The following is a 15,890-nucleotide window of genomic DNA, read 5'->3' on the forward strand; positions in this document are numbered from 1 at the left end:
AATACTCAAATCGTATCTCCCGCCACTTTTCCTTACCAGATTTTGATCTCTAATTCTGGAAGCTTTCTTTTACTTAGTTGCTATTGCCTTGATTTGTGCTCATGGTAAAATTATTCTTTGTAAAGATGATGATGTGAAGAGTAGGTTTCATTTCTATTCTTGTATATCTACAAAACGTGGTACACAATTAAGCTAAACTTAAAATAACTGTTTAGCTGCTGGCTTTTTGTTATTCAAAGAATGTTACCACCACACAAAGAGGAAATCTCAAATCCAAAATGTTATTTTAAGAAATACTATATCCTGGGGTGGTTCTATTTGTAGGCAACTGTTTCCAGGGTATAATTCAAGGGGTACTGAAAACAGATCTTCCCAAAAATCTCTCTCCCCCCATCCCTGACTCTCCAGTCTTTCAGAGTTTGAACTTTTCATCATAAGATTTAATGGACCCAAACAGTGCTAGAACCAAAAGGACCTTTAGAATTCATTGGGTTTAACTCCCTAATCACACAGATATGGTTATGTGACTTGTCCAGAGTAGGGTTCACCCTGTAACAAACATTTCATGAGCACCCAACCAGTATCAAGCACAGTGCCAGGTAGAGGGCAAAAGAAGATACCTCCCCACCTCTGCCCTGTTCTCCCTAAATTCATAATCTATTCTAATGAGAGACAAGATTCAATACCAGAGCTTTAAGAAAAATAGGTGTCCTCAGTCACAAGAGTAGAGAGGAAGGTTTGCTGGTCTTTGCAGGTCAAGTTTTTGTCATAAAAATTCTCAAACTGCTCAGGATTATTCTCTTAACTGGAGGATCATAGTGCTGTGGCATGAAATTGTTATGAGATGCAAAACACTATATTCTAGAAGGGGGCAAATAGTCAAGTCCACCCCAGAGTCAGATGACAGATGAATGAACAAACAAAAATGTGGTCTATCCCTACAATGAAATATTCTTTGCCCTGAAAAAGGAAGGAAATTCTGACACATTCTCCAGCACAGATCAACGCTGAGGACATTCTGCTAAGTTAAATAAGCCAGTTATAATAGTACAAGTACTGTCTGATTCCACTTGTATGAGGTACCTAGTGTAGTCAGATTCAAAGACACAGAAGGTAGAACGGTGGGAGGGGGAGTTGGGAATTGTTCTTACATCACCAGATGAGAGAGTTCTGGAGATCCACTGCACAGCAATGTGAACACACTTAACACTAGTGAACTGTACCCTTACAAATTATTACGATGGTAACTTTTACGTTATGTGTATTTTACCATAATTTTTTAAAATTACACCAAGGGAGACGAGTCAAATTCAGTTCAAGAAAGTTTTTTCCACCTCAAGCATGGCCATGTGGGTTCCAGGAGGTCCGAGTCATAATTCTAAATAAAACAATCAGAAAGGCACTGCCTTCAAAAGAATCAAGATTGGGGTGGAGAGGGAGAGTAAGGAGGAGGAGGGAGAAGCCATGAAATGAGACTGGCCAGCAGCTGGTGACTGCTGAAACTGGATGATGGGCACAAAGGGGGGTCCTTATACTATTCCCTCAACTTAGCGCACATTTGAAACATTTCTAGTGATAACCCATAAACGTGAAAACATGGTTAAGAGAATTTCCTTCTCGGGACAAATGCAAAGGCTTATCCCTTAAATGTCTAGTGTGGCTGGTAATCTTCATTCATTCTGTCCCAGCAAGGCAAAGCCCCCAGACACTGTAATCAATGTCAGAGTGACAGTGTGAGCTAACACTAAGGTCAGCATCCCTAGATTTCTTCTTATCTTTCTGAATAGGATACACTTGTATCATTCAAATCTCTGAAATAAAGCACAGAGACACATGCAATCCAGCTCCCACTCCTCTAGTTCACCACTATCACTCCTAACTGTAAGTAGTTTCTTGGCTATCTTCCAGTGTCTTTAAGCAAATATCATACATTAGTATATGATTCATACTCTCCAAAGCTTTGCTTTTCTCACTCAACAATCTATTTGTGGGGGGAGGTCTTTCCATATCAGTAAAAAGTATTCCCATTCTTTTTTTCTGGCTGTACAGTGTCCCATATAGTACAGAGATTACTCTAATTTATTCTTCCCAAGTTGATGGGAAGTTTAGCTGTTTCCCAAATCTTCCTATTCTAAACCAGATCGTATCTATGCTGTGAAAAAAAATCAATTTTATTAAAACAAGGTTGCTTAATACACATGGTGGGACTATTACATACATTCCTGGTGTGTTACTATTATCCTGGACAAGTATTTTCCCTCTTCTTCTTGGCTCTTTTCCCATTTCAGTACAGCCCAAGCTTAAGTTCAGTTCCTCCACAAAGCCTGTCCTGACTCTCTGGCCCACAGTGAGCAGCCTTTTCTTCTTAGTTTCTATACTACACGTTCTCATGCAACTTTGTGTGGATTGGTATTTATTTTTCAAATATCTGATGTGAGCTGTGTGGTGCTAGAGGCCATAACTTTAATCTCTGCTACCTATGGTCTGCACAGTACTGAGCAAGGTTTTAGCAAATACAGCATACTCAATCAACAATAACCAATTTACTGGAATCAGGAAATGTCTCCCTTACTCACAACTTGCAGGTTTTCTAGACCCAAGAGGTCCTTCAGAGAAGGGTTCTAGCCAGTTTTGCTGTGTGAATTACTGTACAATCATAATCAAGCTGTGATTCACTGCAAAAAAAAAAAAAATTAAAATCCAACAGATTGAGTCCTCTTGGCATGCTCTGCACACAGAACAGGAAACATCATGACATTCGGGAGGCGCCCGACATCTCAATTCACAGGCACAAAATGATACTTAAATAGCATCTGTGGTGGTGACACAGCCAAGATATACAAGAAAGCTACAAGTAACATTTATGGTGGGGAGAGAGAAGCTCCCTCATGCTCTTAGGGCAAAATAGCAGCATCATTCACAGTCACAGTTCAATTTTACTCCACAATCTATTTCATTCATTCCATCAGTCTATGCTGAGAGTAGCTACAGAAAGCTTCTTTGAGGAGGTGACTTCTGACCTTAAATCTGCATGATGGATGGGAGCTGTAGACCAGGCAAGGACACTCCTCTAGGGAAGCTGCCAGCTGTAGGCAGAGGGACACAGATGGCAAATCAGGTTCCAATCATTGCTGTTACGACTTGAATTGTATCCACCAAAAGATGTTATATTCTTACTCTCCAATACCTGTGAATGTGACTGCATTTGGAAATAGGGTCTTTGCAGACAATCAATAAGATGAGGTGATTTGACTGGGACTTGATCCAATTGGTTTTAGAAAAGGCAGAGGAACCAGAGATCAAATTGCCAACATCCACTGGATCATCGAAACAGCAAGAGAGTTCCAGAAAAACATCTATTTCTGCTTTATTGACTATGCCAAAGCCTTTAACTGTGTGGATCACCACAAACTGTGGAAAATTCTTCAAGAGACGGGAATACCAGACCACCTGACCTGCCTCTTGAGAAACCTATATGCAGGTCAGGAAGCAACAGTCAGAACTGGACATGGAACAACAGACTGGTTCCAAACAGGAAAAGGAGTACGTCAAGGCTGTATATTGTCATCCTGCTTATTTAACTTCTATGGAGAGTATATCATGAGAAACGCTGGGCTGGAAGAAACACAAGCTGGAATCAAGATTGCCGGGAGAAATATCAATAACCTCAGATATGCAGATGACACCACCCTTATGGCAGAAAGTGAAGAGGAACTAAAAAGCCTCTTGATGAAGGTGAAAGTGGAGAGTGAAAAAGTTGGCTTAAAGCTCAACATTCAGAAAACGAAGATCATGGCATCTGGTCCCATCACTTCATGGGAAATAGATGGGGAAACAGTAGAAACAGTGTCAGACTTTATTTTTGGGGGGTCCAAAATCACTGCAGATGGTGATTGCAGCCATGAAATTAAAAGACGCTTACTCCTTAGAAGAAAAGTTATGACCAACCTAGATAGCATATTGAAAAGCAGAGACATTACTTTGCCAACAAAGGTCCGTCTAGTCAAGGCTATGGTTTTTCCAGTGGTCATGTATGGATGTGACAGTTGGACTGTGAAGAAAGCTGAGCACAGAAGAATTGATGCTTTTGAACTGTGTGTTGGAGAAGACTCTTGAGAGTCCCTTGGACTGCAAGGAGATCCAACCAGTCCACTCTAAAGGCGATCAGCCCTGAGTGTTCTTTGGAAGGAATGATGCTAAAGCTGAAACTCCAGTACTTTGGCCACCTCATGCAAAGAGATGACTCATTGGAAAAGACTCTGATGCTGGGAGGGATTGGGGGCAGGAGGAAGAGAGAACGACAGAGGATGAGATGGCTGGATGGCATCACCGACTTGATGGACGTGAGTCTGAGTGAACTCCGGGAGATGGTGATGGACAGGGAGGCCTGGCGTGCTGCGATTCATGGGGTCGCAAAGAGTTGGACACGACTGAGCGACTGAACTGAACTGAACTGAACTGATCCAACATGACTGACGTCTTTACAAAAAGGAGAAATTTGGAAATGGCAGTGTGCACACAGAGAGAACATCACGCAGAGATGAAGGCAAAGATCAAGGTGATATATCTACAAGTCAAGGCCAGCAAAGCCCCAGAAGCTCTGAGATAGGGCCTGGAATGGGTTCACCCTCAGAACCTCGGAAGGAATCAACTCTGCTTACATCATCATCTTGGATTTCCAGGCTCCAGAACTGTGAGGCAATAAATTTTTGTTGTGTAAGTACCTCTAGTTGGTGGTACTTGGTGATGGTAGCCCTAGCAAACTAGATGTTAGGTCCAGGAAATACACATACCACACCAAAAGTCACTTTCCATCAACTTTAGCAGCAAAATCCTTGTCCTAAATAAAATTGTACCTGGAACCCCAGTATGTTAGAAGATTAAAAGGATGAAAAGGATTCCTCAGAAGAAAATGTTTCATTGCTTGTTAAATACATAAAGTACTTATGTATTTACTTTATGTACGTACTCCTCTGATCCCAGGAGTTCTTTGCAACCCTGTTTGAAAAGGACTTAAAAGTAAAGAATAAAAAATAAAGGAAGGAAGGAAAAAAACCCTGATAGCAGGATGAGGCCAGAAAACCTGGGTGGGGGAAAGGGTGGTAGTTTCTACCATTATATTATTAAAGCACCAGCACCAGTTATGAGTATCTGCTCTAAGCCAGGATTATGTCTGTCCCTCATATAGACTCTGACAGGCAGGTGCTCTGGTCCTCTCTTTAGTGATGGGGGATGCAAAACTGGAGAAGCTGACTTGATAAAAGCACCTATTTTCATGTGCTAGGGCTGTTGTAACAAATAGCACAGACTGAGATGCTTAAATAACAGAAATTTATTTCCTACAGTTCACTTCTAGAAGTCCAAAATCAAGGTCTTTGCAGGTCTGGTTTCATCAGAGGCCTCTCTCCTTAGCTTCCAGACAGCCACCTTCTCGCTGCGTCCTCACACGGTCTGTGCTTGGTGTGCGCATCCCTGGTGTCTGTGTCCCAGTCCCCTACTCTTACAAGGACAGAAATCAGTTTGGCCTCATTCTTACTCAATTACCCCTTTAAAAGGCCCTGTCTTCAAATATCATCACATTCTGTGGAACCGGAAGTTAGGGCTTCAGCATAAAAATTGGAGGGGGGGGCACACAATTCGGCTCATAACAGCCCCTTAAGGAGAAAGCTGCAGAGCTCACAGTCCACCCCAGAACCATTTGGTGCCAAAGGCCATTCTCCTTGGATCACACTGCCTGGCCCTAAAAGTCTTCTTTATTAGCTCTAAAAGAAAATATATTACTTGAACAATAAGAAAAATAAAGTTCTGTGGCTTCTTTTCTAAGGCTTGCTGCTGAGCTCAAAGCCAGCCATGCCTCTGGAAGCTCCCATGAGAGCCCTGTCAGCAGACCCCGGGTGTGAGCCCTGGAGGGCAGAAGAGAAGGCAGAGGAGAGTCCCTTCACCCCCCAAGGAGCCCCGCTGGAGGCCAAACCCAAAGAGACACCAGCTCACTGACAGGAGAAGTCGGTTCCCTCAGCCCTGCTTTCCTCTCTGCATCTCAGCCTCAGGGTGGCTCACCCAGGCCAACTCAAAAACTTCTGGTCAAGACTGCAGTGAGTGAACATTTGAAGTGCCCATCAGAAACCCCCCAGACTTCTCAGAAAACACAGGCCCTTCATATTGTTACCCAGAGCCATGGCAGCTGCTGCGCCCACCAGGGTTCACGGAACCATCTTCAAATGTCAGCCAGCCTCCACGGCTTCAAACACAACATCAATAAAATGATGGCGCCTTCCCCCGGGCAGGAAAGCAAGGCCCTAAAGAGTGAGGCAACAGAGACCTTAATGAGCACTGTTCTGGGGGCCAAAAAAACGGAGACTGTCCAGGGATGGTTCTCTTTCACCAAGCCCAGAGGCCCCATAAAATAAGGAAAGTTCTGAAGTGAGCAGCCAACACAAACACATATGTCCCAAACACCGTGCTAGGATTCTGAAGACGAGAAAGCAAGGGATGGTGAACATTTGATTAGGGAGGCAAAGCTGGTCACAGATAATAAAACAACAAAACACCCAAAATGTAGTACTTATCATGATTATCAGTTTTTTAAAAGGACAGTACAAAAAATTATCCCCAACGAGTAGACAAAGACAGAAAAGACTTCACATAAAACGTAAGGGGAGTGAAAATGATTATGAAATGATTGTATCATATTACATTTATATTTATTATATTGACATGTTACATTTGGTACACTGTACCAAATGCTAAATGATAGGCCCTTCTATTTCAGAGACCCAGTGAGAAGTAAATGTTGTCACCTCTTTATTAACAAATGTCCATTTCTAACCACTTCAATTCTAACTGAGACATGTCATCAAACATCACCAGAAAGTTGTCTACCTGGGTATTATCACCCAACTTTACATGTATACTTCTTACTCCATACTTGACAAGAGAAAAAGCCAGTTCCAGGCCAATCCCAGAAGAAAACCAGTGAATACATATCCCCCAGGTATCCCCAGGTCTCCTCAGTGGCTCAGTGGGTAAAGAATCCACCTGCAATGCAAGAGACGTGGATCCCTGTGTCGGGAAGATCCTCTGAAGGAGGGCGTGGCAACCCACTCCAGCATTCTTGCCTGGAGAATCCCATGGACAAAGGAGGCTGGCAGGCTACAGTCCATGGGGTCACAAAGAGTCAGGCATGACTGAGCACAGTACAAAAAGTGCTTCCAAGGCCAAAAACCAATCCCAGGGAGACTGAGGTCTCCTCCTAATCTAGACTATGGCCCTCCCCATAGATGAGGTTCAACTATTGTGTCCCTAGTCTATTAATCCATAGTTTATGCCAGGTAGAAAAAAATACACAATGGAAGCAAGTCAGGAGATACACATACACACACACATGAAAGTGAAAGTGTCAGTCACTCAGTCATGTTCAACTCTGCGATCCCATGAATTGTAGTCTGACAAGCTCCTCTGTCCATGGAATTCTCCAGGCAAGAATGCTGGAGTGGGTAGCCATTTCCTCTGCCAGGGGATCTTCCCAACCTTTACCATCTGAGCCACCAGGAAAGCCCCCCTATATAGAGAGGTGGAAGGGCAATACTTTTGGTGGAAGGGAAATTTAGCAATATCTATGAAAATCCTAAGGAGAGACTGTTAACCCAACAACTCCACTGTGAGGCATTTATCCTATGGGTGGACTCACATGAAATAGGGTGCTTTGTTGCAGGAAAAAAAGAAAAACCAGAAACAATCCCAAATAGGGCACCAATTATACAGAATAAGAGCAGACATAGCAAGAATCATTAATTGAAAAAAAGCCAATTGGATCAGACCTTGCATACTGTCTAGTTTGTGGGGTTTTTTAAAATTGTGTTTTTATTGTTTGTAGTTGCAATAAAATTCTAGAGAATTAAAAAAACAAGAGGGAAGTAAAGTAGGGAAATCTACTTAAGCTCTTCTGTTGTGCTTCAACCATGAGGTGGGGTGTTTTTTATTTTCCCCCATTTTAAACACATATAAGAAAAATATATGAGCAGTGAGAATTCATGAGAACTTAGCCCTAAATTGTTCTCAGCAGTGAACAGAGTCTTAAAAGAAGACTTACTGATTGTCAATGGGCTGTAATTCCTACTCAGGAAGTAGCCTGATACAGTTAAGAGTGGTTTTCATGAAGAAGGCATGAAATCTAAATGGTGTCTTATTAGTCATCATTTAATCAGAAAACCAAATAACGTTCCACATTGCATTCTGCAAGTTGAGTGCATAATTAAAATTTGATCAGTGCACTTTTCATAATTTTAAGGGGCAAAAGTACGTAATGTAATCAAAATACAATTCAGCACATTATGAATTGGGTATCTTGTTCATTAGATGCTAAAATTTCCTTATTTCTATAAGGAAAAAAGCTGTGAAGGGCTTAGATGCACACACATGAATCCTCATTAGAGCTTTGCATGTAATAGCAAAAGCAAAATTGGAAATGAAACAAATGTACACAACAGGAAGCTGAGTGAATAAATTATACCATAGCCATACAATGAAATGCTCTGCAGTTCAACAGCATAGATACAGAAAGATGTTGGTGGCACATTTAAGATTTTTTAAAAAGCTGATTTTAACAGCATTTGTGGCACAGCCCTATTTGGAAAATGATACACATATTTATACATGTGTTGGAAAAGGTTAGGAGAGCAAGAACATACTGTAAATTATAGTTATCCCTGGGCAGTTGGATTACAGGAGATTTTAATGTGCATATTTCAATTCATCTTTATTCTAACTTTTTTATTTTAAAAACTTTTGTGTGATTTCGAAAATGCTGGCTATGTTTTCCTTCCTTGGGATAAGAACCCAATGTTCTTCCGTGGAAGCAAATTCCCACATGAAATGTGTCGCTTGTCCTCTTCTTCTGTCCCTTTGTGGGGCTTTCAATAGTTTTTCTGATGCTTCAGAAACTAGAGGGAGAGGGAAAGCCAGGTCTAACCAGGGGCAACTGTGTCCCAGGGTACATGTTGACAGTGCCTGAAGACAGTTTTCATCGTCACAACTAGGTGAGGAAAGGAGCTGTGTGCTATTGGCATCTAGTGGGGAGAGGTCAGAGATGCTGCTAAACATCCCACAGTGCACAGGACAGCCTCACAATAGCCTTAAATAGCCCCAAATGTCAACAGTGTCAAGGTTGAGAAGTCCTGTGTTGGGGTTAATGAATCTTCAGGTGACATGCTTATGCTCCAAAACAGCACCCTTGAAGTGTAAACTATTATTTACAGGATGGATAAACAAGGGCCTACTGTACAGCCCATGGAGCTATATTCAATATCCTGTGATAAAACATAATGGAAAAAACATTTTTAAAAAGAATGTCTATATGTGTATAATTGAGTCACTGTGCTGTACAGCAGAGACTGGCACAACACTGTAAATCAACTGTACTTCAATTTAAAAAAATTTTAAAGGCAGCACCATCAAATAGCTGCATAAGGCATGGCTTGGCATATGGAAAATGCACTGCTGATGGAGGCAGAATATCTGAGTTGAATCCTGGATCAGCTCCTTTTCTGGCTGTAAAACCTCAGGCAGGTGACCACAGCAGCCTGCTGATCTTGCATCCTTCTTCCTAAAATGGAAATACCACCAACCACGCCCCAGAGCACACAAGAAGTTTCAACACAATACTGGAGGAGAAAGGGTTCTGTAAATGATGAAGCACCACACACACAGGAACAGTGTTATTACCCTGAGCTACTCATTGTCTACATTTATCGGTGAATGCACAGAGGATTGCAATGGGTCTTCGCCCAGCACACTCTTCCTGCCCTGAGTCACATGTCATACTGGTGATTTGAACCATCAAGAATGTTGTTTTTATACTACATGTTCCTTGGCCTAAAGTGCGAAGGAGCAGAACTTGATGGTCAAGCAACAAGATCTGGAGTCAGACTTCTAGGAAGAAACCCAGCACTACTGCCAACTGGCTGGTGACCATGGAAAGTGATGCGATTTCTCTGTGCCTCAGTTTCCTCCTCTGTCTATCCAAACCAGAAAATTTTAGAGTGAAAGAATTTATCATCTGAACCAAGACATTTTGGAGTGAAAAGGATGCTACTGATGTCAATGCCAGGACAACAGGCAGATACCGAGACAGTCCTCCAGCAAACAGGGACATGAAGTCACTCTAAAGATAACGGTATTCACAGTGCCCACCCCCAAAGGCTGGTTCTGATGATCAGATCAGCTAAAAGAGGCAAAGCACACAGCATACACTAGTAAATGCTAGCTATGATTTTTTTTTTCCTTTCTCCCTCCATTCATCTAGCAAGTACTTAGTGCCCTGGCTTGACACTCCGCTCCAAGCAAAGAATAAGTCAGACACACCCACTCCCTGTCCCCAGCGGGGCGCCTCCTCTGTGCCACAGTGTGTGTGAGTGTGTGTGTTACAGCCCCAGGACTTTTCTTGCACAAACACAGTCACAACACTTGCAGAATTAAGCACAAACCCACGGTGAGCACCACAGGTCAAGAATGCCAGGAAACACATACCAAATGTATAAAAGTTGCAAGTCTCTTTCACAAGCATGAACAATGAGTAAGAGCTTATCTAATCCACAAAGCTAAAGGACTTTATTATTATTCCAAAGACCCTGATTCAAGGAAACGGTTGCACAGTTTGACAAAATTTGCTATCACTGCATTTCACCAAGGGTGTTGATTAATACAATTTTGTAAGAGCATGTAATGTTTAAAAGCTCAGTAAAGTATTTGCTCTCTTTCATTTCTACGAACATCCCATTACAAAGAGCTGTGTACAATTTGTCCACCTAGACAGCTTGCAGAACACATTTATTACGAAAGCTGAAAAGCTGTGTTAACTGTAGCTTGCTTTTGCACTGAGATGCATTTATGTCTTTCACCAAGAAATAAGCAGTTTGCTTCGGTGTGCTAAAACAATTTTCTCTAAAAGTCAACACTCACCATGAGAGGTAGACATTCCTTATTTCACACAAAAGTTCACTGGCTTCTAGGGGCCTGGGACTCTAATCACAAATTCCCTTCCTTCCTTCCCTCACACCCTCCTTGCCATCGCCAATTTCAGTAAAATTGGTCTCAATTATTATCACCATAAATCCTCACACTTGAGTTTCCATATCCCACTGTGAGGTCTTGCCCTTCCCTCCTCTTCCTCATTCGTATTTTGCCAGGCCCATGTTCAGCCAGCCTCCTTTTCTGCCCGTTTCTGACGATCCCTACAGAAACCTTGTTCCACTTCTTGGGTGGCTGTTAGATCTAAAATACCAGTCTGGTTCCGTCACTAGAAACACAAAATATGGATCTAAAAAGAGAAATTCCATCAAGTAAGCTGGATGTGCATAATTCAGAACAAATTGTGGGCCTATCTGTTTCTTGTTGTACTCCACGTCTGCCTGTCTTGAATCAAAGAAGCTTAAATCAGTGGTGTGTGTTTTGATCTGATGGTTACACAGATATGTTCAGTTTCCAAAACTTCAAACAGCTTACTCTTATGTGCATTTTATATGTGTTCTTATGCTATACTTCACAGTCATTTTAGAAAGTAGCTTACATCGCGTAAACCTCTATGTAAAGTAAGCATATATCACACATCACCTACACTAGTGTTTGAGTTTCCACACTTCAGACTGCTGTCAATTAGTGGGCCATGCAATCAACTTAGAAGGTCCTCACCAACATTGTGTGTGTGGGCGCGGGGTGGTAAAAGCACTTGAACTACCTTCTTAAAAATTAAGTGCACAATACAGTATTGCTGTACAGCAGAACTTTACAGTATATACATCTTGCATAACTGGAACTTCTTACCCACGGAACAGCAACTCCCCACTTCCGTCTCCACCAGCCCATGGCAACAAAGATATCGCAACAACTTCACTGTCCAGTTATGGATGAATGGAACAAGAAACCACGGCATATAAAAACAATGCAAAATTATTCAGCTTTAAAAAAAGAATGGAATCCTGCTATAGCCTGACCAGCATTCTTTAAAAAGAATAGAGAATAAGAGAGTGCATCATACACAATGAAGGCAACAACTGCTCCAGGAGATGTTTTGCACCTACATGTATGTGTCTGTATATGCACATGTGTACTATATGTGCACATGTATACTAGGTCGTCAGACTTTTTTTAAAAATTGCAGGACACAGTGGGGAAAAAAGCCTAAGAAACACTGAGTACACTGACAATAGAATTTGGAAGCCAGGAGACCTGGGTTCTGATCCTGGCTGGTTACAATCTACGTAACCTCTGTGAGCCTCTATCTCACCATTTCTAAAATGGGCAGTGATATTATTTACCTCCTGGAGTTGGTGTAAAGGATCAATGATCTGGCTAACAGTCTACCACAGGGAACTTAAGACACTGTCTCCAATTTTGCCGCCATTCACTTGGTGCCCTGGGCTAGGTTCCTTATCTGTAGGAAGGACGCTTGAAGGATATATACAAAGACGGGCAGTATCCAGGCTGAGCCCCCATCGTGGGACCCCCTTCAAGCCTCTGATGTCTGAGAGTGGCAGAGCAGGGAAGCTATTGCCCAGCACACTGGGTGATAAATCATCCAGCTGTGGATTCTGAGCAGAGGAAAAAACCACTTTCCAAGATAAGAGGGTTTTCCCATTATTCTTGGCAGGAGGTGGCGAAAGGCAGAAGGGGAGGAAGGCCTTGGTAAAGAAATAAGCATTTGTTTTAAGCAAATCACTTTGAAGACAGGTGGTTTTCATTTTGAGAACAAAAGTGATGCTTACAACAGTTAGAGGGCGACTCTGGATACCAGCCATGGGCTTGCCAGGAGAGGGAAACAGGGTCCTAAGGTCTGGAGTGCTCCCAAAGTACCAGAGTGATGACAGAGGCACATGGGACAGTCCAGCACAGAAAAGCGGGAACTAACTTTATCAGGTTGTAGAAACACACCACTTAAAAGGCATCCACTGTATCCCTCATCCAAAGCCTCTATCTATTTAACAAATATTTGTTGAGCATCTACTAAGTGTCCAGAATGGAGTTAGGGGTTGGGGATACAGTGGAATAAGACAGACAAGACCTCTGCCCGCACCAGGGCTGAAATTCCAATGGAGGAGGTAGCAAGTGCCAAGAAAATCAATGAGGCAACAAGAGATTTACAGGCTGTGATGTAAGCACTCTGCAAGAAACAGATATGGCAATGTGACAGGAAAGGAGAAAGGAAACCTAAAATGGAGGAAGTCCCATTAGATAAGATGGCCCAGGAGGGCTTCTCTGAGGTAACACCTGAAAGTGGAGCAAGAGGCAGCCAAGCAGCAGCCAGAGAAGGGTGCTCCCCAGAGACAGCACCCCGAGCGCCTGAGACCAGTGGCAGGAAAGGGCTCAGGAAGAGCTGGGGTGGCCAGGGCCCAGGGGAGAAGGAAGTGGCCAAGTGGGAGGGTGACCACGATGAGGCTGGAGAGACAGGCACGTGCCAGACCACACAAGGCACAGCCAGCCATGGGCAAGATGATGGAGTCCAATGAAGAGCAAGAGAGAGCTACTGAAAGTTGGTACACGGTGACACATGATTTTGATGATGGTTAAGGGGAAAGGCACACTATTAAATCATTGCACACAAAACAAAGTGTGCAGATTATGATATGATGTCTCCAAAATCAATAATAAAAATTACCACTGTCTCAGAGCTCACAGATACAGTTATTGAGGAGTCTTGCCAGCTAGAGACAAAGAATTTTAGTCTATATGTGAGATAAAATACATGGAATTCAATGGAGACAAAGGGGTGGGAGAACTTGTAACTGACAAGGGAACACTATTACTAACAATTAGGTCACAGTCAGCAAATATAAAGCACATAGTAAAACTAATTAACAAGACAGGCTCTAGAAAGTCCCATAAACAAGCAAACACACATAATGGTGCAAAGGCAATTGAGAACTGATCCATGCACATGGAGGTTGCCTAAATCCATGAACAGGTTGACCGAAACAACTGGTGGCAAGTCAACACGACGGTGCTCTACACCTACTTCTGAATCCGAAATTAGATGAATTGCTGAGCAGTGTTCTTTGAGGTCTATCTTTTCTTTATCTTCTCCCTTGTGCCAGCTGAATACAGGTATTCATAACTCAGAAACTCAAAGCTGAACAAGAAATGACTCTTCTGAATGGTCACTTCTTCTCTAGGACTCACGACACTCAGGTCCCCAGGCTCCATGGTCTGTAACACAAACAGATCTGTGGCACATGGGCATGACCCACTCACAACTTCTCCCCAAGACCTCCTTTTTCTGGGGAGTCATGTGCCTATGAATAAGAGGGTAACCAGGCTAAATGGCTGAGTAAGATAAGCCTATGACACCAATTGCGAGAACTCAATGGCCACAGTGACTGCCCCCAAACGAGCTGGGGACAGCAACACAGGCGGCACTTCATAGTCCAGCACACTTCTTGGATCAGTGGTCTAATATCCCATTAAGGAAGGAGATGGGGTAAGGAGGGCAAAATACATGGTTTAGGGAAGGCCTACCAAGTGCCAAGCACTTTCACAATCATCACTCCAAATACCCCAGCATTTCCATGAAGTGCAACGATCACAACTTTCAAATGAGAAAAGTACAACTTAAAAGAGGTTTCTGTGAGTGGCCCCAGGCTACAGTTAGCTGAGTGAGGACTTGAGCCTCGTGTGCCACCTGGGTTGGCACTGAGGAACAGGTCGGTGGTCTGAAAAGACCCTGCTCTTTCTGTCCTATTTCCCCCATTTTATTCCCCCATCTCCTGTCCCATCGTTTCTTCCCACTATAGGAAAGCTGGACTCCACACCTGCCTTCATCCCAGCCTCCCAACTCTGCCAGCTACCTCAGAAATGTTACCTGCTCCCAACCCTCGCCAGAGACACTTCACCCGTGAAAGGGCCACCTGCAGGCTTGGGGGTTCGCGGGTGGGCTTGGCTGGCTGGGGTTGTCTTGTATGCCGTGTTCCCTGGAAAAAACTCATTGATAGTGGTCAGAAGAAGGAAAGAGCCACCCCACCAGACGACAGGGCTGTTCGAAATCTTTATGGATGCCGCCATCAACCAAGAGTCACTTCTGTCACAGAGGAGGGCTTGGGGAAGAAATTCCCTTCCTCCACAAACAAGAAAACTCAAACACCTGGGTCCAAATGGAAGGCGGTATTGCTCACCATCGTGGAAGGACTGAGCCAGGACCAAATTCCCCATCATGCCTCCCTCCCAGTCTACAGAATAGTCGGGCAACAGGCTACAAAAGATGCAGACGGAATAACAATTGAAACAGATGTATGGCCTACTTACAATCTCAGACGCATCGGCAGCAGTGCTCGGGGCTTTGGCTGCGGAAAGCTCCATACTGTGGGGTATGAAATGGTGAGTGTGGGCTGACTGTGTCTGAACTCTGGGCAGGAGTGTGTGCTGTGCTCGGCGAGAACTACGAGTCTCTCTGATTCACTTGGCAGCAGAATTATTCTAAGCATCCTGTCCCGTACCCAGCCCGCCTGCCCGCCCGCCCCTCCCACTACACATTCACACTGGCTGGTTTTTTTGTCCTCTCTCTCTGAGCTTATTTCTGTCACAAATCGAGTGAAATACCCTTTTTCCAAATTAATCCAGTCTCTGGCACTTGAGAGTGTGGAACCTTTACGACCCTGGGGGTAAAAGAGGAAGAAGAGCCACCTAATTAGGAAGAAGTTGTAACTAACATAGGAGAGGAGAGCTGGAGAACCACAAAGTCTGCAGTCACAGCAAAATGGAGATTATTCGAGACAGCTGAAACACTCCACCCAGCCTCCAGGAGGGGACATGCACGGGGAACAAAGGGCATATGGTGTTTGCTTTCTTCAACATCCGTTCTCACCATTAAGAGCTGCACCAGCAAACACTCAGTACTTACATGGGGA

The 15,890-nt window shown here is 43.4% G+C and overlaps 1 protein-coding gene across 10 annotated transcripts in view; it reads right to left on the reverse strand.

Moving 5' to 3' along the window:
- SH3KBP1 (SH3 domain containing kinase binding protein 1) overlaps positions 1-15,890 on the reverse strand; it is a 334,366-nt gene that overhangs the window by 240,894 nt on the left and 77,582 nt on the right. Inside the window, exons 1-3 of one of the 10 annotated variants that reach the window (XM_086387414.1) lie at positions 15,289-15,431; positions 14,849-14,957; positions 14,006-14,196 (exon numbers count right to left, since the gene is read on the reverse strand). The exons of 7 other annotated variants lie outside the window; for them this stretch is intronic. Coding sequence is in view for 1 of the 3 variants with exons in the window: in XM_086387407.1 (XP_086243533.1) it covers positions 15,289-15,342 (54 nt within the window). In the remaining 2 variants the exon portion in view is untranslated. Of the gene's footprint in view, positions 1-14,005; positions 14,197-14,848; positions 14,958-15,288; positions 15,457-15,890 lie in introns of those variants that run through there. 2 more of the 10 variants (XM_086387416.1, XM_086387407.1) reach the window with 2 other exon arrangements.

The sequence above is a fragment of the Bos grunniens genome, chromosome X, assembly GCF_055505025.1.
Source record: "Bos grunniens cultivar Pamir isolate PY7600 chromosome X, Bosgru_T2T1.0, whole genome shotgun sequence".
Lineage (NCBI taxonomy): Eukaryota > Metazoa > Chordata > Mammalia > Artiodactyla > Bovidae > Bos > Bos grunniens.